The sequence below is a fragment of the Necator americanus genome, chromosome II, assembly GCF_031761385.1.
Source record: "Necator americanus strain Aroian chromosome II, whole genome shotgun sequence".
Taxonomy (NCBI): domain Eukaryota; kingdom Metazoa; phylum Nematoda; class Chromadorea; order Rhabditida; family Ancylostomatidae; genus Necator; species Necator americanus.
Window position 1 is genome coordinate 27856984 of NC_087372.1, and position 23844 is coordinate 27880827.

General features: G+C 42.0%; 2 protein-coding genes across 4 annotated transcripts; both read left to right on the forward strand.

The window, feature by feature from the left end:
* Positions 1-2516: 2516 nt before the first annotated feature.
* Positions 2517-2792, forward strand: RB195_019694 (uncharacterized protein; the record flags this gene model as incomplete). Its single annotated transcript, XM_064187664.1, has 1 exon — positions 2517-2792. The coding sequence occupies one exon, from the start codon at positions 2517-2519 to the stop codon at positions 2790-2792; it is 276 nt and encodes a 91-aa protein (XP_064043545.1).
* Positions 2793-3226: 434 nt separating this feature from the next.
* RB195_019695 (uncharacterized protein) lies at positions 3227-23844 on the forward strand (the record flags this gene model as incomplete). 3 transcript variants are annotated; one of them, XM_064187665.1, is made up of 45 exons in its annotated part: positions 3227-3649; positions 4691-4777; positions 5150-5270; positions 5387-5570; positions 5638-5739; positions 8049-8119; positions 10218-10309; positions 10385-10460; positions 10532-10695; positions 10754-10835; positions 10897-11039; positions 11099-11226; positions 11293-11397; positions 11992-12119; positions 12175-12227; positions 12383-12478; positions 12654-12773; positions 12860-12988; positions 13590-13744; positions 15201-15294; positions 15379-15506; positions 15568-15721; positions 15785-15918; positions 15973-16126; positions 16180-16245; positions 16428-16580; positions 17033-17175; positions 17235-17330; positions 17560-17724; positions 17780-17963; positions 18024-18157; positions 18249-18375; positions 18432-18539; positions 18618-18704; positions 20086-20171; positions 20359-20422; positions 20627-20718; positions 21155-21290; positions 21342-21488; positions 21543-21626; positions 22544-22732; positions 22790-22893; positions 22962-23106; positions 23170-23294; positions 23793-23844. In XM_064187665.1, the coding sequence occupies 45 exons, from the start codon at positions 3227-3229 to the stop codon at positions 23842-23844; spliced, it is 5610 nt and encodes a 1869-aa protein (XP_064043546.1). The 3 variants fall into 3 exon arrangements, with proteins under 3 accessions (XP_064043546.1, XP_064043547.1, XP_064043548.1); XM_064187667.1 differs by lacking the exons at positions 3227-3649; positions 5150-5270; positions 5387-5570; positions 5638-5739 and having other exon boundaries at positions 4725-4777; XM_064187666.1 differs by lacking the exons at positions 4691-4777; positions 5150-5270; positions 5387-5570; ... (39 more) ...; positions 23170-23294; positions 23793-23844 and having other exon boundaries at positions 3227-3718.

Sequence of the window (23844 nt, forward strand, 5' to 3'; positions counted from 1 at the left end):
TTCGTTGTCGATACTGAATCAGAGTTGGCGCATTCTACTACATTATACTCATCTTCATTCTCTTCTTTCAAAATGAAAAAAGAATGTTAGGTTTGCGATAGTATGTAGGTAGTTATAACAGCACTCTTAGAAAATAGGTTACATGAGACTCTTTTTGAATGACCAATCAGTTCATTTCTTTCTTACCCTACGAGGGATGGTTCGATCTTTTGCAATCACATGAATTCCATTTCATTTCGATATATGCATTTCCCATTTCGCTTAGTGGAAGCTTCACTAAATTCACATTTTTTAAAAGTTATTTTGGGAGATGCACATTTAGGGACGGATTCTACGATTGTTTGAGCTCATAATGGGATTGATAGCATTTATTTACTAGTAGTATATATTTGTTGGGTCGGGTGTGGCGGCACTCGCTAAGAGATCCTCTGTGAGTGTTGGATCGATGGTTCGAAACCGTCCTGGTGCCAACGAATCCTTTCATTTCCAACGTAATTTTTAATTGATTTTCTTGAGCTGTAGCCAAGATTGGTATTGCTCCTCTTTATTAAGCAACAGCTAGCGTTTCGGCATTATCGCCTTTGTCAAAGTCTGGAGAAAATCAAAGCCATCAATGATTTATCCTCTCAAGCGCCTCATCACCCTACAGAACGTATTTATGCGATAGGTAAACTAAAACAGCAACACATCAGCTAGTGCTTACCTTATTTACTAGACCTGGTTCCGCAAGACCACCACGTACCACAACTATGAGTCACAAGGGTTTTTTTAATAGCTTTTCTTTTATACCTTCCGTTTCCTTTCCGTGGTCGATAACTTGGCTCCAGACATGCATGGGAGGATAGAAGCACTGAGTGATACATGGGCCGGTCCCCGCAAGTCATTGTATACAACAACACTCGTTCGTAAACCTCAAAGATTTCGAATTGCTACCAAACGCGTTAGCGCATGCCATTACGCCAGAGACTTTGTCCTTTATCCATCATGCATTTGTTTATTTTTAATCGTACTTTGGAGCATATTTGAAAGAATTATTCCTGAAAGTGTGCTGAAAAACTGAACGTGAAAAAACGAAAACAAAGAAAGGAGAAAGGAAAAGTGTTTGGCAAGAAATCCACTGGTGGCCGTTGTTTATGTGATACGGGGTCACAACTAGGAGTCCAATCGTTTCTCCAAGGAAGAGGATGGTGAAGAAATCTCTATCTGAGTTATTTTCCCAAAATCTGGGTGTGTAATGAAGGGGTAATGATAATTTGGTCAACCTGAAGAAGACACACAATTTGCTCAGGAACCTTGGGGTTTAAAACAATTTTGAACAGTTAATTCAGTATCTTTAACAGATTTTCCAAAACGAAGTATCGGAAAAAAATTGTGGGTCGAACATCAAAGAAGGGGAAAACATCATGGAAGATTTAAAAACCCGAGCTGATATTGCTTGCAGTAGGGTCAAATATCTGTAAAGAAAGAACACATTCTTCAGATTAGGGACATCACCCCACGAATCTGGGGTGGTACGGGTTTCAAGCGGATAATGCCTATACGAGGTCGTAGGTTGTGGGGAACAGGGTGATTCCATTAATCTCTCCTTGCATCAGTGTGAACGGACGATCCCGGAATTGTTTCTTACCACGCTTCTGTTGCAACGCCCAATCCTTGCGCCCAACCCCTCCTGCGATTCGTTCGAATTGGTTCTCGACCAATCGCAGGAGGTGCGGGGCGCAACGGACATTGCTGAAGAGAAATTCGAGAAAAACACCAGGTAATTTGACAAAAAAGAGTGCACTGTCGTCAAACTGTTAGAGGTTCTCTTTCCATTAATCTGAAAAAACCAATATTTTTGTTTTTGTTTTGAACGCTGTCACTTTGGGACAACTACATACAAATAGGATCAGGCGAAGTTCTTCTTCATCTTGTCACTCGAAGAAAAATCATGACAATCTGCAAGCTTTTCCTACTCGTTCTACAGTGTATTAAAAATTAACCCGGATTCTCAATGAAATGGTCAAAAGTACAGTTGTGCTCTTTTGACCATTTGGCTCAAGCAGTTGTGCTCCTAGTGGGACTTTCCCTCATACTGCAGAGATAAATTAGGGTCCCATCACGCCAACCGCAAAAGTAATTGCACGGGACTTCAGATTATTTTGATTTTTTCAGCGATTGTTTATTTTTCAAAGTTTCAGTCCGTTTTCTTGCATTTTTATTAGGTTGTTTCAAAAGTTCTCCGACATTGTGGTAGTGATGACTTCTAGAGATCATCACTCAGCAAAGAGCTAAACAACAAGGACGCGTTAGCCACCGTTTGATAGAGTATAAAAGGCTCTTTAAAGTGTGGGTTAACAAATGCACCGAACTAATGCTTTTGTTGCCACCATCCCGCGTAATTTCAAGCCGTCGTCACTCCACCACCGTAACGTCGTACTCTTTCTCCATCTATCTGGCCAAGAACCCGCGGATATCGATAGACGCCTGAAGGGAATTTACAAGGAGTAGGCCCCAGCTAGAAGAACAGTCTACAAATGGCACTCGAAGTTCGTGTCGGGCGACTATTCCATCGAAGATGCAGGCCTTTCGGGACGCTCCAAGGAGTTGGATCTGGACTTGCTCGAAGACAGATGGAAGCCGATCCGTATCAAACCACTTGCGAACTGACAGTCGCTCTTGGGGTGAATCAAACCACAGTTGTTCGCGGAGTGAAGTCAATCGAAAAGGTGCTGAAACTAAGTCGATGGGTACCACATGCTCTGACGCAGTATGGCATGGGCCGCCGCGCTACATGGCACTTTCACTCCTGACGCTCAAAGGCATCACCCCACGAATTTGAGGTGGTGCAGATTTCAGGTGGAGTATTCGTATACGGGATGGGAGACTACGGAGAGGGGGGTGATTCCGTCCATTTCTTCCTAATTGCCGTAAAAAAACGGCCCGGAAGATACGGCTTCAGGCGTTTTGGCGCACTATTTTCTACAGGGAGTTCGACTGGAGCGCGCCAGCCTTGTGCGGCGCCGCATCTTCCGGGCCGTTTTTTACGGCAATTAGGAAGAAATGGACGGAATCATCCCCTCTCCATAATCTACTATCCCGTATACGAGTACTCCACCTGAAATCCGTACAACCTCAGATTCGTGGGGTGATGCCTTCAAGCGTACCCAGAGCACGGTGGCTTGAGCACCTAGTCATCAGGGATGAGAAGTGGAAACCCTATTATTAACATTCACCTACGTTCAGAATGCAGAAAACGTCCCTAAACTCAACGTGCACGCCAAAGAGGTTGTGCTTGCATCTGTTGGAAAGCGTCGAATACTGGGAGCTGCTCGCCGAGGGATGTATAGTGACCGCAGACGTCTGCATTGAGCAACAGAGGAATCTAAAGGCGAATCTCGAAAATGCACGCTCGAAGCAGCACGAAGTCTACTTCCGGCACGACAACGTTCATCCGCACATTGCAAGAAAGACCAAGGCTGAACTGATGAAGTTCGGCTGGACCATTTTACCACACCCACCGTATTTCCCAGACCTGGCTCCCTCGGGATACCACCTTTACCTTTTTTCCTATCTTCAAAGTAATCTGGATGGCCAATACTTCCAATCCCGCGGCGACATCAAAAGGGCACTAGAACATTTCTCCAGTTCCCAGCGTTCTCGACTAGAGGTATATACAATGGCAGAAGACCATCGATCCCAACTGGGCATACGTCAACGGTTCACGGTTATCGTTTAAAAATTGTAAGACAAAATATTGCCAACTTGTCGGAGAACTTTCGACTCAACCTAATACCTTGCTCTCAGGTTTCGAGCTAGAGAAGTTAGCTAGATGAAGAATCAACCCTGAGTCGATCATGAAACAAGACTTAATGCAAAAAAGTATGCAATCAAATATAATCAAATATAGGGGTCCGCATTTTCCTTGGAGAATTTCATTTTTCTTTGCTTTCCTAGAATTTTGTTCCTCTCGGTGCCAAGTCCGTTTTTTTTCTTTTTTTTTCGGTCGGTTGACACCATTTTGTTCATTTTTGAGATAACTGGGAGTGGATGCCAATCAGCTTTATTTCCGAAATACAGATCTTGTTTGCCTGCTGGTGGCGTCGACAACGAGACTTATCCTACCTACAGACGATCGCCTGTGTGAAAAAAGTATTTTCACCGTGGAAGGCGGATTACGCTAAACGTTTGGTTCACTGTAGTCACGCCTCACCTTCCTGAGATACCATAGAATAAGGTCATAAGATTTCTGCCTTTGTAAATTCTGTAAATTTTGCCACCGTTTGATTTTCGCATGCAATTGAATTTTGCTCTTTGAGGTGAACTCTAATTAGGTTTTCGACGATCCTTTGAGCTTTGCGAACGTGTCGAGTATTTGTGTAAGTAGCCAGCTTAGAGGCGTCGGCTTCTTTCACGTTCGGCAAACATGAGAGCGATGAAGGAAGAGTGAGTGTTGCGGAGAGGCGCTTTGTCACTTTACGCGCCATGCTACAGTCATCCATATTGAATTACAGTTAGCATGATTGGTTTTCATTCAGGGTTCGACCCAAACACTAAGTTCAACGAGATCTAGCGTTACACAAGCAATTTTTGGATAAATAGGGCAGCTATGATGTCGAATCCCTTGTGTTCCAATAATTTTGTGGATTACGTTGTAGCATGACCTACACTCCTTGCTACGTTAATTGCATGGAAATGTACTTCTCTTCAGGTGAAAGAAAGTTGTCCGCTTCTGTTGGGAACCGATGTTGAGGCGGGACGAGACGGACGACTCGTCCCGACACTACACTGCAGACGGGTAGGGTGGTTTCCAATGAATTCCAGTTCTCATTGATTCTGCAAATGCCTGAAATCGATATCGATTTTTTCCATGGGATATGAACAACCGTTAATTTTTTTCACGAACAGGTCCTAGGGATATTATAGGCTGTTTAACAAAAAAAAAAGACAACTACTATCGTTCTTTTTGACCACTTGCAACTTTTACCTCAAAAGATTAGCAGCAAAACTGATTTGAAATCAAACAGCTTTGACAATTTGGTCTTAGAATTAAAGCATTCGACAGCAAAGCAGCTTCAAAGAAGTCAGCTGTGTAACCTGGACTCCGGTTTTTCTTCGCACTGGTCGAGCGAACACCAGTAGTTTCTCCATTTGTCCTGATCGCTTGCAGATGTCACCTAGTCGCCCTTTCGCTTGGAACACAAATCTCATCAAATTTTCTTTAAAGGATCTCGTTAAGAAATTTGACCCAGGCGTCAGCACTCCTCCTGTACTGGTTCTGATGTGGAGAGGTACCTCGTGCGGCTCTAGACGAATGATCGTCGTTGAAACTCATCATGTACACGGCTCACTTTATTTTATTTTACTTCGCAAATGCAAAATCTCTAATCTTCGATCGCTGATGTAGGACAGAAGTCAGAGAAGAATCATCTTTCCATTTCTGTGAAAAGGGATGCTCCTAGCATGGTCATATTTTCCTCCCATGCGAAACATCCTGGTTTTCGAAGCAATCAAAGCAGGAAACACGGTGGTGCTACGGAAGTGAACACCGAGTTTAGCGTTTTCGGTTGTATTCATTGCATCCTGCAGTTGTATGTTCCTGAAGTTCGTCGCTTTCCCTTGCGTAGCTCGGAAATCTTTGGTTATTTTCACTTCCAGACCTAGATATGCATTGCTGGAGCATTCGGGTGTATTACTTCCGCTGGCCGAGAGTGGTATAACAAAGACTTATGGTTTCCTCATCAGTATCGTCTCGTCTAGGTTCAGCTGAAGACTGATCTTTCTACACTTTTCATCATTTATCGAAAGCGATATTTTGAAAAATCCTAACAGTTGACTTCGTTTCTTATTTCGAAGGATTTCTGGAATTTTCATTTCTGTACAGCTTCTCCATCTATAAGGTTTCAGCTTCAATTAATTATCTTCGTAGATACTTTTTTCTTTGAGAAAATTTCGAGGTCTTTGAAGTCAGAACCTCTCAGTTGCTTGAAATTCTATGTAGGTTTTTTTTTTCAGCTAAACATGTACCTGTAAGACTCGAAAGAAAAAAATCTACGAGATGGGTAGTTGCTTTTGAAAGTTTGAAGAAACAGAAACAAAATTGAGATTATTCGATCTTAATTGCTAGTAGTACTAGTACGTGAGCTTGGAAGGTTGGTTGCTCTTATCCTGCCACTGGAAAAAAGATTCGCTGAGAAATCTTGTTTCCCTGTATAGACTTCCCCTCAATCGTAAACTGTTCATAACTCACTGGCTATTCCATTTGCTTTCTGACTCATTTTTGACCATAGTACTTCATTCAAAATGATAATTTGACTCTTTTTTGTCCTTGCTTCTTTGCTTTGTAATTGACATCGTGGTCCTGAAGCGCATTTCTACGGTTCGGATTATTTACTTGGATGATCTCTCCTGAAATGCTTTTGTCCCTTGTGCGTTGCTTTGCCTTTCCCCATTTCAAAGTATCCGTTCACACCTTCTCGAATAGGAGCACAGGAACATTTCTGTGGAGCAGGATATTGTCAACATCAGGAAAAGGTTGGCCGAGTGAACTGGCTCCATGAATCAAGCAGTCGCCGGTTTTCAGCGTGCGACTCGCGCTCATCACAGTACGCGCTGCTTCTGTTTACCCTTTTAGCGTGGTCAACGTGGAACAAAACCATCGGTACAAAGCATTTAGTCTAACACAAACATTCCTCACTTTAGAGACAGCAGTTCAGTCCAGCTAACTATGTATCGGCTACGTCGCAATTTATGTGTAGAATAATCCTTAAATTAATCGAACTTTTTCGACGACCAACGATAAAACTCATTCAATAACGCTTTAATTCATGACAAACGGTCTCCCCATAAGTCAGAGGTTTGTTCGGAAACCTGCGCAGTTCTGTGTCAGTTTAGTTCGAAGAAAACGCTGGCTTTTCTCGAGTGGAAAGTTTCCCGCTGATCTGAACTGGTTCGTATGTTCATACGAAACGAAAACTTGTCGACGAAATCCGATAGCAGTTCTTTCAAAATTTGTGGACTCTTGAAAGAGAGTAATATTCTCTTTTCTACTTGCCTACAGCTTAAGAAACATAAGAGAGTTCGGATGGATTTATTGTGTAACGTGTGTCGCTTTCATCTCCACGTTTTCCGTTAATTCTGGAGATTTTCACAGCGCTGGATTTGCGTGCTCATGTCTGGATGTATCTTTCGAAGCAGATGTGTTCCAGAAATGAGAACAAACGAAACCAGTCTCCCTTAATTCTACCTGAGAATACCGCACATCCCTCCCTAATCTGTTGTTCTTATGTGATTCTACCGAGATGACGCTATTCTCGGTAAAGCTCCCGTGAAGAAGAAGCCCCGTAAGCTCCTGTTGCAGTGGTCAACGGGAGCTCCGCCTCTTTTCGGACACTTGAACCGCTCCTCCCGTTCGCCTGATAATCCATCGTTCTGTTTCACTCTTTCACGAAAACGATCTGCTTCCATCTGATTGCAACTTATTACGACTTAATATTTCCTATAGCGGCAGTCTATGCTTTGTCGCCATCTCTTGGAGCGCCTGCTCTAGGATGACCATTTTCTAACGACGACGTATGGAGACATTCGATAAAGATATCGCTTCTAAAGGCGGCTGTTACTATTTTACTACAACTGACGGTTCACGGTCGAGGTCATCATTTGAAGCTGAGGAAACGGCACGTAAGATAAGGACGGACTACTCTTCTGGACAGGATTCAGCTCAGAAACAACAGAAACAGCCAGAATTTTGTAGCTCGTATGTTTTCAAGCGAATACTTCCATCAGAATCTCAACTTATTCCTCTACTGGTTGTACAATATTCAATAAAAAAATATTCAAAAATCACATCCCTCTGTCTTGCTACAGTAGCTCATGCTCAGGCGAATAGTTACATCTCACGCTCTTGTTTCGTCCAGGCGAACCACTGTTGTCCTTAAGGATTACGGCCCTCGAGCAGACGCCTTGTGGCTCACTTCGGTGGCGATTTGAGCCCTCCAACAACGAATTCAATTCAAACAGAGCTTGTTTCGTCTGTGTTGCGCGTGAAATAATTCATTGTATCGTTTCAGGACCCTGGCCGATCACAAAGCATGGGATATCTTCAGGCTGCTGCCTCCGAAACCGGACAAAATCGGTCACGGTGAGAATTCTATGCCAATTGTTCTCGGTGTTTGAAGTTAGGAATGTAGTGTGATTTTTGGGTGGACTTAAGTGAACTGCTCGCTAGCATCGATCACTAAAGCGGTCAGTTGCGATTATTGACATTTGACGATCGATTGAGGCACTCGAAAAAGACATTCACTTTGAGTAGGCACAGCACTTTGTTGTTTCTGGTCCGGGTGGAAACGGAATCGCGGCGGTGTTTGAGTTCTGGAATGTGGAAATCCCATGCAAAAACGTTTTCAGGGAGCTGGTTTTTTCTAGTTTTTGTTGAAATAATCTCCTCATTTCTGGGTTATGAGGTACGACAAGAAGTGGCTGCGTGCTGTGTTATTTATAGCTTTATGTTTCATCAACTAACATATTTTCAAAACTTGTTTCTGTTTCCATTTTCATGCATACATTTACCCTTAAAAGTAAGGCTGTGGTTGGTCGCTCGCTCTGACTCGCGTTTGTTTCTGTTAGCTCAGGGAAATGTTCGTAGTTTGACCGGCTGAACATTTCGGGAATGCTTCTCAGTTGGACAAACATCACTGGCGCGCGCTGACCTCTTTCAAATCTCAACTACCAGTTCTTAGGTAACCTCGAAGTAAACCGTCTTCGCACTAAACGAAACTCCTCTATAAACAAAACAGACCAAGTCAGGCTTAGACCAGCTAAACTAAATATAACTGTCCGGGAAACGTAAACTTTATGACCACACCAAGAACTGAGCTCTGCACTGAACTTCTTCGTAGTTGAAGGGGTCTTTCATATTGTTAAAGAGTAGACAGTAGGAAAGAGTGGTCAAGAGTTCATGAAAATTTAGAAAACATATTGTTACTTTGTTAATTAGTTATTCTTGCTCTGTTTTCGTTTTTGTCCATAGCGTTGTCCTAAAAAAAAGGAAAAGAAAATAGCTGATAAATCTGTTCTTGACAGTTTTCGAGATGTTCACTACTTCTGACGTGGTATTTCGAATAGACTTTATATCGCGAGCTTACTAAGAACCTTAGGTTCTCTAGAGACTCTTGGACTGTTGGATTTGCAGAGGGTGCCTCGCGTTTTCGTTCTTATCCCATTTCATCTCGAACGTTATGTATTTGTTAGTTTGACCAGAATCGAAAACTCCAGCTCCACTATCTCCAGTACGAATAATCTTCGTAGAGGGTGCCTATGAAGAATCGGTATAATCTATACGCAAAACCCAGTCTACAACCTTGTTTCTGAATCGATATACACGTCTTTTTTGCTTCACAGACATTCTCGTTTTATGCAGTTTGCACTTCTACGCATTGCCTAACTTCTCCCTTTCTCTTTCTAAATAAGTTTGTTCAAACTACGGTATCGATGTTTTCAAAATTACCAATATTTTTCTTCAAAATCACCTTACTGAGATTTTTTGCTTCTGCCTTGTGCCTATGTAAATATATCATCGTAAAAACAAAATCGTAATAAAAAAAAACAGCTGCACAATTCCTTGCTCATTCTGTCGTTTACTTTTGATTTCGCATAGTGAACATCGTATTAGCTTCTTTATTTTTTTTAAATTCAAATGTAGGATTCCTCAATTTTCTGATGAAAGGGGCGGACACAACATGGTGTGGTGGTTACCATAACAGCAAGCTGTGAGCAACACTGTTCAAGTTCGGAACAGCCCTCAAAATATTGGGGAATTGATTTTTTTGCGCCAAACGAGCATAGTATTCGGGATCAACAAATTAAACAAATAAAAAGAAAAGGTTCTCTTGCTACTAGGAAGGAATGGCAAATACCAGAGAAATAAATATACTCGACAAACGCGCTTCCGTGTGAAATTTACCCTGTGCTTCTCGTATTGTCGCAAAAAAAATTGTGTGTGATCTCTGAACCATACTGTTTGAACGGGCGAGAACAGTAGACCGATACAAAGCCAAAATGTGCTGTTTTATTTCCTGACACCTCCTCTCTTCCTCTTTTCCTCCAGTTTTCTTTGGAGTTTTAGAACAGATTAAGCAGAAATTAGAAGATCCATTGGGAAAAGAAGATCCATTGAGAAACTGCCTCCTGCATGAACCTCTAGACAAACTCTTCTTGAATTATTATTAATTTGTTTGCAGGATTCTGGCACGACGCCAGCTTACAAGTGCTCAAACTATGTACATTTGTTGTGTTATTCGTGCTCACGCTTAGCTCAGCTGTTGTTGCAAAGGTACGATAACATAAGGGCAAAATCCCTAATTTATCCAATACCTTGATTAATCGGTAATTTTCGGAAACTTTCCAGAGTTCATTTCTGCTAATGACGTCAGCAATCGGGTGGGGTGGTCAAAATATGACGATATGTAGAGATAAGATTCCAGGTGGGTGGTTTCCTGTGTGCAAGATCGATTTGGTCCAAACCGTGAGCGTTACAGTAACCCTGGATATTCAGAATCGCAGCTGAACACTGTTTACATTACAAATCGATTGGTGGTCAAATGGGTATGGGCTACATTCTTGGCGCTTTCTGCTCCGGAAGCTCTATGTTTCGTTCGTTCATTGCATAGAACGTTCTTTAAAAATGTGAAACGACCAACTCTTATGCAATTTGTTGTGGTAATATTTTCTAATTACTTCTTCTATTTTCTTGTATTCATTCCAAAACACTTGTCAGGTGCTTTTCATTGAAACGCTGCACGCAATTGGTGTAGGAATCCTCGTGTTTCGGATATTCCCCGATTTGGATGCCGTAACAGGTACAGTACGGCAAACCAAGATATTTTAGCTAATTTAGTCGTCTAAAATGGATTTATTTAGCCACCCAATTGACGAATGCGATGTGTTTTATTCCGGCGATTCTGTCGCTTTTAAGTCGTCGTCCAAGTCGTGTCGCTTTTCTTTTAGTGATAGTCGATATTATGGCAATTGCAGCGCAAAGCTCTGGATTTTGGGCATTCCCGGTAGGAGTTCTGAAGCTCGTAGTGCAGTTGTTTACAGCCGTTCTTTATCTATTCTGCAGATGTTCATTCCAAGCCTGGAAAAACATTCCGTAGCGATTCCATGGTGTCTGCTCCTCATTTCCTTGGCTTGGTGGCAGAATTTCGTCCACGACGATTCCGTTTTTCCACCTGTTCGAGCACTGGCAAGGTGAGTCGCTTAGAATCGGCTCGTTTTTCTTTTGATTTTCCGTACGATGCACAGTATTCTTTTCAGGTTCGCATCGAGACTTTCAGAGCGAAGATCGAAGACGTACGCAATCGTTTCGCTTTGGAAAATATGCATCTATTTCTTGTGTATGATCGCGTTCATGACATCGAGGTAGGTACGGCTGAAAGTAGGATTTAGCACCCAGAGAATAGTATTTGTCGTATAGCACTCTTCCGTTAAAATCCTAACAAAATGAATTATTTTGCTAATTTGCGCCGTTTTTTTCCTTCTTTTCACGGTTTTAAAATCCCCTCCATGTTGTGGTTAGTCGACCAATAACAGAACTCGTTGGTGAGCCCTTCGACGGAATTATCTTCACCAGCTTACCGAGGGCCAAATGAAAAAAATATATGACAAATTTGTTTACGCCACTTTTTTCTTCTTCCCACTTCCCACTGCAAGGATTGAGCTGACTGCTCGAACTGTTATAAAAAAGTGTAAAGGTATCAAGTAGTAGTCACTTCATCGTAGCTTTCTGAACTTCTTCTAGACTTTCTGAGCTCCCTTCCTTTTCTACTTCCTTCCGAACCTTTTCTTCTCTCACTTTCTGTACTTGGAAAATGAATAACCTGACAACGAAATACAAGAAAACATGAAAACGACGTCGCATTTACCCAAGACATGAGAAATTTAAGTGATTTTGCCTTTTTCGCTTCAATGCACGGTGTAGCTTCGATGTATTCAAGTAAATACTCGAATATTTAGAATGAAACTAGACGATCTTCTACAGCGCGATCCTTTTGGTGAAAAACTGATCACCATCACCGGTCACAATCTGAATCAGACACAGATTGACAAATTCCTCGCTAGAATGAGCAAATACGGAGGCGCCGGTAGGAAACACATCCTTGAACTGAATTCTCTCCTCCATGCAAAATATTACTTCAGATTATGATGAAATAATATCACCTACGACGAAAAAGCCGTTGATAGTTACAGAGGTATGAGATACGGGTTATTTGTGGTCCCCTCGTGAATTTTGTCGTTGACTCGGTTTTTCTCTGACACGCACTCGTCGAGCATTTCCTTTTTTTTTGGATATCCTGGGAAAAAATCCATCTCGATACTAATGATTGCGATGTTTATCCATTTTGAGGGGCCTCAAGTGGTCGATACGGGCGACTATCGTGGAGCTCGGGTGAGGCGACAACCACCGCTCGATGACGACGACGAACTACCATCGGCATTCAATGTTGGCCTTTCACAAGTTTTCCCAATGGATTTTTCTTTTAATCTCCGATTTCTATTCAGCTTAACCTATAGAACGTGCACTCTTCCATGAGACCTCTTATTTGTACAACAATCATACCTAAACCCAGCAAATTCAGCTATAGATGTCTCTTGTGATTCAATGAATTCTTTTCCAGATATACGACACATATGTGGAGCTGAATCAGTTCACTTCTCCTTACGATGCTCTCTGGATCGTCCTGGTACAGGTCTCGGCCGTCTTTCTATGCTATCATAGCAGCAAATTTGCGTGCAAAGTTCGTATACTACCATCACTTGGAGATTTCTCTAGGAATCAATTATTTCTGGAGCAACCAACGTTATAGCCAATACTTTTCCACAGGTAATGATGCAGCGGCTTGGATTCGCGTTACCCATGGCTTTGGCTGTTCCGGCTACGGTACTCGTGCTATCCACTACATGCACGTTCCGGTCGGCGGACTCTTGTCACATGACAAATGCTCTTACAAAGGTAAGATTTCTATGGCGTTGTTTACAGATACGAAGGAAAAACAAACATGCAAACTGAGAGGTAGCTGGATTTGATAGCTCCATCTTTTTGCGCTTTATTTTTGACACAACGTCCTTTGTACAAAGAACTGACGGTCGCCCTGTAATTCGTTAAACCGCGCTGAAGCGATGTGACGAGCCCAAGTCTTCGATGTGGGCACTAGTATCATGATTCTCTGGCGCCCATCCAATAAGACGCACATTTGTTCCGCGGATGGTTCCTTGGTGCGTGCGGATGCAATCCAGTACGTGCGGTAGCGTTGCGTCACACCGGTTCGACACGTTTGGCATCCACTGTACATATCAGTCAAAAAGGCTTTGGCAGAGTAGCTGGCTTAGTTGGCCTTGAAAGAAATAATGGTATTCCCGCAGCACAAGCGAGTTGATACCCCTGAGACTTTACTTTTTGAAGAAAAAAGTTTTGAAAATAGCTTCACTAACTTTTTATGCTTCGCTGTAACTGCTGACTCTGCACCGAAAAAGTGTCCATTCCAGACAATAAATTCTTGTCAGAGAAATCAAGTGTTTTTTTTTCAGGTTTGTTCCAAGAAATATTCGTTTAGGAACTGTTCTGGAAATGTTTTTCATCGTATTCGTCTTTCAAAGTTTTTATTTCTTCCCCGCAAACTTGGATTTGGTTGAGCTGGTTTATTAGCCAATGTTGGATCACCGTTCACCTATGGAAACCAGAACACGAAAGACTAGCTAGAAGTGAAAAGTGAGTTTTATTGTAATTTCAGTGATTTTTTGACTGCTGTGACTTTGGATACTTTTCAAAGATACAACAGCTGAGTTTTTAACGGTTTTTATTCGCTGCGACCTCCCATCGCTTGATGTATTGACAGTGCAGGCTCATTTTTTGAAAGTGAAATACTTGTCTTCTTTATTTTTTTTATCTGCAGAAAAATCGTCAGATTTGCCACTTTTTCTTGAGGATATGAAGCAGCAATGAGAGCAGGCCTATCAAAATTAAAAATCAATTGGCAAAATTTTGTAAAAATGACCAAAAGATAAAAGGTGCCTCCGTTTTTCGCAACATCCCGCTCATCATCAACTATCTTGTGCGCAAGGTGTATAGCTGTGAGCGTGGATACAACGATGTCCAGTGAAGTTACCGGGATAAGTACCTTTTTTCCGTTCTAACATCTGTCCTGACCGGATATCCTGTCGCACGGGTTGTAAATACAAACAAAACAAGGGAATTCCGACGATATTGATATTTGAAGGAGCGATATTGATAGCTTGAAGAAGTTTAAGCAAAATTAAAGGTGTTTCTGTTTTCTGTTTTCTGTAAAACCTATTAATTTGATCTCAAATGACTAACATCTGTTCAACATTACATAGAAAAACAATGTTATCAGCTCCGGAATATCCAGAAATTATTTTGTTTTCAAAATTTTCGACCTTTTCCATGATACATGTGACAAACCATGTGAGTAAAAAAATCTTAATATACGTATCTTAGTAGACGTTCTCTGAATTTTCGATAACATCCTGCTAGAAAGGACATCGAAATAACCTCTCGTCCCCTGAGCAATAAACTACTAGGTGTTGAGGTACTAAGCTGACATACATAATTCTAGTAGGTTGATTTATGTGGAGAAAGGTCACGCGACGGATCCTCACGGTACATAGCTGTAGGTCCTAATATCTTTGATTTATGCAGAGAAAATTTAGGATACGAATGGTGACTAGTTTCTGGCTCTTTTCCCAATAGGAACCCATTCTGAATTTTCCTGAGACCTGATAAAATAAGATTTTGGTCTCCAGATGAGAGATGCGTTAATAGTGTGAAACTGGAAGTTTCATCCGTTTGAAGCTGAGTTTTGGATGAACGAACTCTTCGAACTTTGAAATCGCAAAATCAGATTGTTTTCGAAAAAGTCCATGAAAAGATCTATTGAGCTTTGAAGAAGTTCACAAATAAACGGCTCCGGTTTCGTTCTTATGCTTGTTCCATGGCTTCTCAAACTCCGAATGTGGAGCTACACTTCGGATTTTCTTAATGTGAATGAAATTCACCCACTGTTATCTAGTTCTATTGAATTTCCTTCCATCGATTTCCACATACTATAGGTCTTCAGGATTTTGAAGATAAACCGTAATAAAATCACAAAGCCTCAGAATACATGTTGTGGTACGTAATCTACACGTTTATGTCTGCATAATTTCAGACTTTTCATCTTACCGTATTATGTTGGAGCTTTCGTCGACCAGTCACTCGCTTTCAATCGCAGGAGAGATGACAAAGCAAAAATTAGACCTGAGGTTTGCCTATTTCTCTGGCTTTAAGTACTCGTATAGTAACTCTGAATATAGTAATTTTGCGTTAACTGATGCACTAACCTTTAGGATTTGGAATTTGACCAGGAGGAGAACTCTCTCACATACGAGACCATCCCTGGCATGGTTCCAGGAAGTAAACCACCTCCTTCCGTATGTAGTTTAACTAGTAGCAAATTGGAAAACGGCCTTATCAGGTACGAAAGTTTGCCGCATCCGACTCGGTCTCAAACCGGGTGTGATGCTGTCCGTTTGCAGGGATGCAGCAAGCAGTGCAGATGCGATAACGAAAATTTACGCATGTGCGACCATGTGGCATGAGACACCACATGAGATGACGTGCATGCTGAAGAGCATCTTTCGAATGGACGAAGACCAGTGCGCTCGCCGAAATGCGCAGAAATATCTCAAGGTTGGACCGTGCTCTCATCACATTCCTAGCTTCTTGCGTGAGGATCATGGATTTCTTCCTTAGGTCATTGATCCCGACTACTACGAGTTCGAGGCACACATATTCTTTGATGATGCATTCGACGTGGATGAGTTCGGCGATCCTATCATCAACAAATTCGTCCGTCAGTTGATTGACGTCGTCGACCAGGCAGCAAGGTAACCAACCATCATACTCTGTCCTCCTACTACCTATTCGTGGACACATTTTAGCGCAGTTCATCAAACGCAGATGAGGCTTAAGCCGCCGAAGAAGGTAAAAACCCCTTACGGCGGTCGACTACAGTATATTCTCCCCGGTAAGAACAAATTGACCGTGCATTTGAAAGACAAGAACAAGATTCGACACAGGAAGCGGTGGAGTCAGGTGAGAGAAGGTGGTACATACATCATTCGGAAAAGTTGACATCCACAGTTTAGGTCATGTATCTTTACTATCTTCTTGGATACAGACTAATGATGAAGGTCGACGAGCAGACTCGAAAGGTAAATGTGACATAATCCAGAAAGTTTTTAACATTCTTCAACATTTATTCAGTTTTTAACAATTGAACGTAGGTGCACTTAACTCAGAACAGAGTAGTTCTTTGATAGACCTTGCTCGTAACCAGAACACTTGACAACCGATTTATTTACAACCGAAATATTTCCCGTATATCGAAGTTCAGGAAGTGATCTCCGAGAACACCTTCATTCTGACGCTCGACGGTGACGTCGACTTCACTCCTCAATGTGTGCATTTACTCGTAGATCTTATGAAGAAGAACAGGAGACTGGGGGCTGCTTGTGGTCGCATCCATCCTAGAGGTTCTGGACTGATGGTGAGCTTGAGCATAGATACATGTTACATTCCCGACTCTTTAAATCCACTAAAGCATTTTGAATGTACTAAAAAGTCAGTTGAAAGAGCTTCAACCAGCTTTTTACTATATTTAAAATGTTTTCCTCTGCCCTAAGTGCTACGGTACAACGTGGGTGTAGCTCAGTGGTAAGAGGTCAAAACCACTTCTGCACAGTCGATGGGTCGACACAGCTCAAAACCAGTTAAAGCTTCGATCACTACTTGCTCAATAAATTCATAGCAAATGTGCTCAAAGAGATAAAGACACAAACTACATCGGCTATCCTCCCGTGTCGCTCAGGTTCTACGATTCACAAACCTCTCAGATTTCAATTTCAAGTCGAGCGCATTTTTGCACCCCAAAGAGATTGACCGCCTCCGAGCGCTCCATTGTCTATCCATATATTCCGTTGCAGTAATCAGAGTCTTTAGGTGTGGTATCAGAAATTCGAATACGCTGTTGGACATTGGCTTCAGAAAGCTACAGAACACATGATCGGATGTGTGATGTGCTCACCTGGATGTTTCTCGCTGTTCCGAAGCTACGCTCTTATGGACGACAATGTTGCTCGCAAGTATGTTACAGGATTTCTGTTCAGCCGTGCGATAAAAAAAGTTGTCGATGTTGTTTAAGGTACGCTTCTAAGTCTGAGGAGCCTCTCGACTACATTCAATACGATCAAGGCGAGGACAGATGGCTTTGCACACTCCTCTTACAGAGGGGATACAGGTATTGTTGAGAAATAGAATTGGAAATTTGATGTTCTCGCATGAAAATCGACCTGCGGATCCTAAACCGTCTATAGCGGACGTTCAATTTGTTCTCCTCTACGAGCGTGATGCATAGCCGCAGCAGACGTCCGTCATCTGCTTGAAACCTCCTCTCTCCTCTTTGCACTCCTGGACGCATTGTGCTTATCCTGACAAACGCAATGACCATACGTACCTCACTGTTGCAGGGTAGAGTACTGCGCTGCGTCCGATGCACTAACGTTTGCTCCTGAAGGATTCAACGAGTTTTTCAATCAAAGAAGGCGCTGGATTCCGTCAACAATTGCGAACATCATCGATCTCCTTAAGGACTACAAAAATGTTGTTCGAGTGAACGAGAGCATTTCGATTTGGTAGACCCGTCACCTACTCGATCTCACTGTTCTACCATATCCAAGCTAATTTCAGGTACATTATATACCAAATGGTGATGTTAATATCTTCAATACTCGGACCGGGAACGATTTTTCTTATGGTCGTCGGTGCCATCTCGATCTCGTTCAATATTGATACGAATTGGAGTCTGTTAATTGTTTCTGTGCCTGTCGTCACATTTTGCGTTGTGTGTCTCGTGGCGAAGCCTGAAAAACAGGTATGCTATAGGACGTTCGTGAGGAAATAAGGTGTATGACTAGAGAAATAGCATTTTCAGTTGCTTTTCGCCCAAATTATTAGTGCTCTGTTCGCAATGTTGATGACAGCTGTGTTCGTCGGTACGTCTCTACAGATTCAAAAGGACGGTATCCTCTCTCCGCACTCAATTTTCCTCTTTTCGGTCATGGGAAGGTTCGTTCGTCTCTTACGGACCTTGTACTGAATAGCTATGAAAGTAATTCATTGGAGATTCTCTCCAGAAGAATCTCTCACTTCATTTCAGTTTTGTAACCGCTGCCATTCTACATCCGTTGGAGTTCACGTGCATCATCCCTAGTATTTTGTACTTCCTAGCTATTCCTTCCATGTACATGCTGTTACCGATCTATTCTATTTGTAACCTGAACACTGTATGTGAATCATAATCATGCTATTGGCCAATTTCCAAGAAATACGATATATCCAGGTCTCTTGGGGAACACGCGAAGACCCGAGGCCGCAGGAGAAGAATGACCTTGCGAAGAAGAAGAGCCATCATCACATGGATTTAGTGGAGAAAGGGCGTGAAGGAGAGGTGAACTTATAGTGTACATATCCTCTCATTTCGTCCTAATTAGTGTTCTGCAAAATTCTCGCAAATTGTTTCTCTCAGGTTGACGGTGACTGGTCTCTTGGTTGTGGAAGCGCATGTCGCCTGCTGTGTTGCCTCAAACCTGATAAAATGGAATCATCTCCACAGGTTGGTCTTTACAGGTCGTTTGAGGGGGAGCACGTTTGTTTACTGGGGTCATCTCTATTTTTTTTTTGATAGTATGAGAGGAATTAGCAATATGAAGGCACATAAAACGTTTGTTGTTGTCTGTTGTTGTCAGTTGCCTTTTCCTCAGTTCACGCTTAAACTGACTTTTCCAGAATTCTTATGCTCTGACCGATAGATCTATTCCTGACTCAATTCCGTTTCCTGGAATAAACTTGCACTAAACACCTGTAGCTGTTATAGTTACATAGTTACCAAGCTGGCTTTTATTCCGAAACTTGAGTAATTAATCCCTTGTAGAACAATTACTTAGCATACAACCAATAACTGAACAATGAACAACAAATGTTAATTTCCTCACAAGTCAAGGTGTAATCTCTTCATAAATTTGTATTCCTACAAAAGTAGAATACATCAAGAAGATGAATGAAGAACAGGAAACGTAGCGAGGAATTATAGTGGTAGGGTTTCAGGAAACCAACAATTTTGTGGTCTCTGTGGGCAAAAATAGAGTTTGGAATCTACGACAGAGCATGGTCCCACTCAATTCTCCCTAATTGTCCTGAAAATTGTCGCAGGAAACGGCGTTTGTTCCCAAAAGGTACCTTAAGATGCCCCACACTTGTCTACACTTCAGTTCACTCAGCAATTTATTCTATTCACTCGTTTTAATTGAATAGGTTGCCGAGGAGACCTCATTGATTTTCGACCGCTCGTTCACGGATGCGACGCGTGCACAATAGTGGCGCATTTTTGCGTAACTCGTAGAAACAAACATTGTTTCCCACGCCGTTTTTGGGACGACTATAGGAAAATGAGCGGGGTCACGATCTTACTCTTAATCTACACCTCGAATTCCATTTTTACCCACACAGATCCGAACATATTTAATTTCGTGATACGCTGCCGTTAGAGGAGTCTTCTCTGTTAGACGATGTTTATCCAGGGAACCATTAGATAACAAAGAGTCCCTATCCTGTTTCATTGGAAACGATGATAAAATAACATGTAGTGCCGCGTACCACCATTCCAACATATAGTCGGGTCAAGACGACATGAAACAGTGCAGTTGCCTAAACGGCTGCACTTGAAGCGTGGAAGTAACGGTAATAAGAGTCCTGACTAGATCCTAGCCCCTACGCTCCTCCGCACCGCTTCCAGTCCATCCGTTTACGCAATTGCACCGTGCTTCATGTCGTTTTGACTCTACTATATAGTATGAGAGTATCACATAACAGAAAAAAAGTGGTATGGTTCGTTGTGATTAAGAGATAATTATACGGGATAAAAATCTTTGAATTCATTTCATTAGAGTAAGAAATTTAGTCAGAGGAAATTGTTCCTCATGAAACCACTTGCTTAGGTCTGGCGTATTAACGAAAAACTGACCGAAATTAGCAAGAAGCTTGAACGCATCGAGAGAAAGCAGCAACCAGGATTGACACGCAGGTTCGACAGTTTTTGACTTTGATTAGAACAAGAACCAATCTTGGGAAACTGTGAAACTCATTTTATTTTCCTATGAATCTCCAAGAATTATCATTATCATATGGAAATGCACAACTTTTTAAGGAACTGGTCTTTTTCTTTGTTTGCCTACATTATGACTGCATGTCATTTCCATACTTTCTTCTAGGGCGTCAATTATTTCAACTGGTGGTGCAGCCGACAAACATTCAGAAGTTGATGAAGAAGAACAGGTGCGACAGAGTTCTATATCTGCTTTTCTTTTTAATTCCATTCATTCTTTTTTTTGTTCCACTTATACAGGGCGAAATTAGTTCTACCAGATTTCCTCTCTAGATACCCTGCACATATGGATGGAAATTTCTTATCCTTTTTTCTACGAAGTCCTGTATCCAAACTCAGACCATTCTTACGTAAAGTGCAATTTTTTTTTTCAGATGCAGTCGGATGATGCATCTGCCAATCAAATAGCCCACACAAGGTTGACAAGACCAAGATTTTCGTGGTTGGATGACAAGGCCCTGCGAAGGTGCGCAGCTACGTCAGAAACGTATTAATTCGGGAAAAATGTGTTATCGGTCAACTGAGAGCATGACATCTAAACTCATCTTCTGCGCTGAAGCATGGCATCAGTCCGGTTGCGCGCGTTCGGCAGCGATTAAACGTTTATGGGCAACTTTAAAAAATTAGGTGGTCCCATAAGATTCCTCGTCGTTCCGCTGTCTTCAACGCTTTAATTTACAGCAACCCGAGTCCTAGGCTAAAAGAATCAACAATCTATCACGTCGATGACACGAAGACCCTTGACTGTTCTGCTGACTACACTTTTGATTGAACTATGCTATATTGTTGAACAAAAAATAAAAAAAAAACTCAGAAATTTTTTTTTTCAAATTTTAATTTTAAAAGAATTTAGAAAATTAGGAAATAAACTTGTGTAACAATCTATTACTAGTTCAATTTAGGGCCGAGATTGAGAATATTGATCCAGAAGAGGAGCATTTCTGGCTGGATGTCATCGATAAATACCTCTCACCGCTAACTCTCGATCCTAAGGAACAGGAACGAGTTCGAGCTGCTCTCGTCGAGCTCAGAAATAAGGTCCATTTTGATCTTTTGTTATTCATTTATGGCTCATTACTCAATCTACAGGTGGTATCCACGTTCTTTATGGTCAACGTCGTCTTTATTATCATCATACTTGTGTTACAACTGCAAAAAGACTGTCTGCATATCGAATGGCCCATTGGGCCCAAATACAACCACACGGTGCGTCCGTGCCATGGAGACAGCAAGGAGGTGAGTTCTTTTTAATAGATCGTCTCTGCGGAGAATGGAAAACACCTTTTGCAGGAAATTTGGGTGGTGACGCGACTGCAGTTGGAGCCTCTTGGATTGGTTTTTCTTATATTCTTCATGAGTATTCTGATCATTCAGGTATTTCTACAACATAATAAATCTCAGAGTTACTCATGTGGTTTTGAAGCTGTCTTAAAGACAGCGAACCACGAATCTGGGGTGCTATGGATTTCTAGTGACCAAAAACTATACGGGGTCGTAGATTGCAGAAACGGGAGGAATCCAGCTCATTTCTTCCTAATCGCCGGAAAAAAACGGCTCGAAAGATGTGGCCCGCGCACAAGGATGGCGCGCTCCGATGCAACTTGTCTTAGAAACCAGCGTCTCATAATGGTCGAAGTTCTACGGGAGTACGAGTCGCCGCATCTTCCGGACCATTTTTACGGCGATTAGGAAAAAATGAGCGAGCAGTAAACCACGAAGTTTTTGGGATCTTTTTTTTACGAAAAGATAGAGTTAAAGACGTAGATCGCGAGTATGAGTGTGATCGTACTCTCTCCATCATATTAAAAAAACGGCGTGGGAAACAACGCTCGTGTTCGAATTCCCCTAAGAGACGCCTTGATGCGTCACCTGCATGCTGTGCGACACCCTGGGACCCTTTGCGACCGAGTGAGCGAAAATCAACGCTGTTTCACCGTCAGCCTATTCAAGTGAAGCGAGTGAATTGGCTGCCGAGAAAACTTATGGTGTATCGTAAGAAAATTCGAATGCAAACGTCGTTCCCACGCTGTTTTTCAGGACGATTAGGGACAGACACGAAGTAGAATTCTCAGCAAAATTTGAGTTAAAGTGTCTGCGGCAATTTTCAGCTATTGGCTACAAGAGCGTTGCTAAGTAAATCCTTAGAGCCTAAAAAAGCAAATAAACTGAGTCGATGGCACCGACAAGAATGTGCTTAGCAGTTTCCATCTGCGTTAATTGAGAAGTGTTGAATAAGAACCAAGGATTGTGTCTTGAACGCGTCCATCAACTTCCACATTTCCACTCTGCAGTTCTTCGCGATGTTATGCCATCGATTTGGTACCTTGGCCCACATAATCGCTTCCACCGAATTGTTCTGCTTCCGAAAAACAATCGGTAAACTGAGCGAAGATGAACTGGTGGTACAGAATGCGGTCGAGATAGCTAGGGAACTGCAAGCGATCCGCGGTGTCGATGAATCAAGAGATCACGAACAGATGGTGAGCGTCACTGATACGTTTATGAGAAACATTAGAGGTAATGCCGTATCATTTTAGGGGGAGCAGATCGGTAGGAGGCGTGTCGTACAAAATCTTGAGTCCTCTCGCATTTCTTTAATGAAACGAAAAACTGAAACTCTTGATGCAGCTTTCAAAAAGAGGTCAGTTAAATCACTCCCTGTTTTTGTGTTTGTGGAAAAGTTGTAGAAAAACAATTTTTGCTTTACAGATTCTTCGCGCTCTCCAGCGAAGTCCAGGAACCTGAATTCTCTTCAAGAGATAGCAGAAAACGACTTACCCTTACTAAGGGGACCATCCGTGCTCTGGAAAACAGAAGGGACTCTCTTTTCGGCACTATCGAGAAGAAGGATCAGGTCTGCACTCCGTTGTTTTCTAGGACAGGAAGCGAAATTCCATGGAAACTTCCTCATATTCAGGCTCCCTTCGATTTCGACGGCGGTTCTGCGAATGCGAGCAATAGAGGACCAGCGCAGCGCAGGCTAGAAAGACTGTTCAATAATCCGGCGGAGATTCATCCCAGCGATGGCGGCGGACAACGAAGGTATCAATTATATTTGAATTTGTGTTCTTCTACAAAACGATAATAGTATTTTCACATTTACTTGAGCCAAATTTTAGAAAGAAACCGATGCATTGAATTTTTTGAGGTCCGTAGAGCAGCAGTTCCTAATGAACGTCGCGAGCTATAGAAGAGAAAACGAAAAATTTCTTGTTTTTTTTTTCGAAAAATTCAAGAAATTTCTAATGGAGAATGCTGCTTCGGTTTTGGTGTAATAAAGGTCTTCATTCTTTAAAAGGGAAAGTCCATGAATTCTCACTGAGAGATTGATTTGAATGTGTAGTGAATTCCGTAAAATAATTCATATAAAACGTAATTCTTTTCGGTAAAACTTAAAAAGTTCAAGTAGAAAATTAAATTGTAGGGAAGCAAAATAATTAGTAATACATGATTCTTTCAGATTAAAACCAATTTCTGATATAGTAATCGAGTTCACCCGAATCTGTCACTCAATTGCATAAATGGATTATTCCCTTCCAGATCTGTGCAACAAATATGGGACAAACCAGAAATGGACGGACGACGGTTTTAA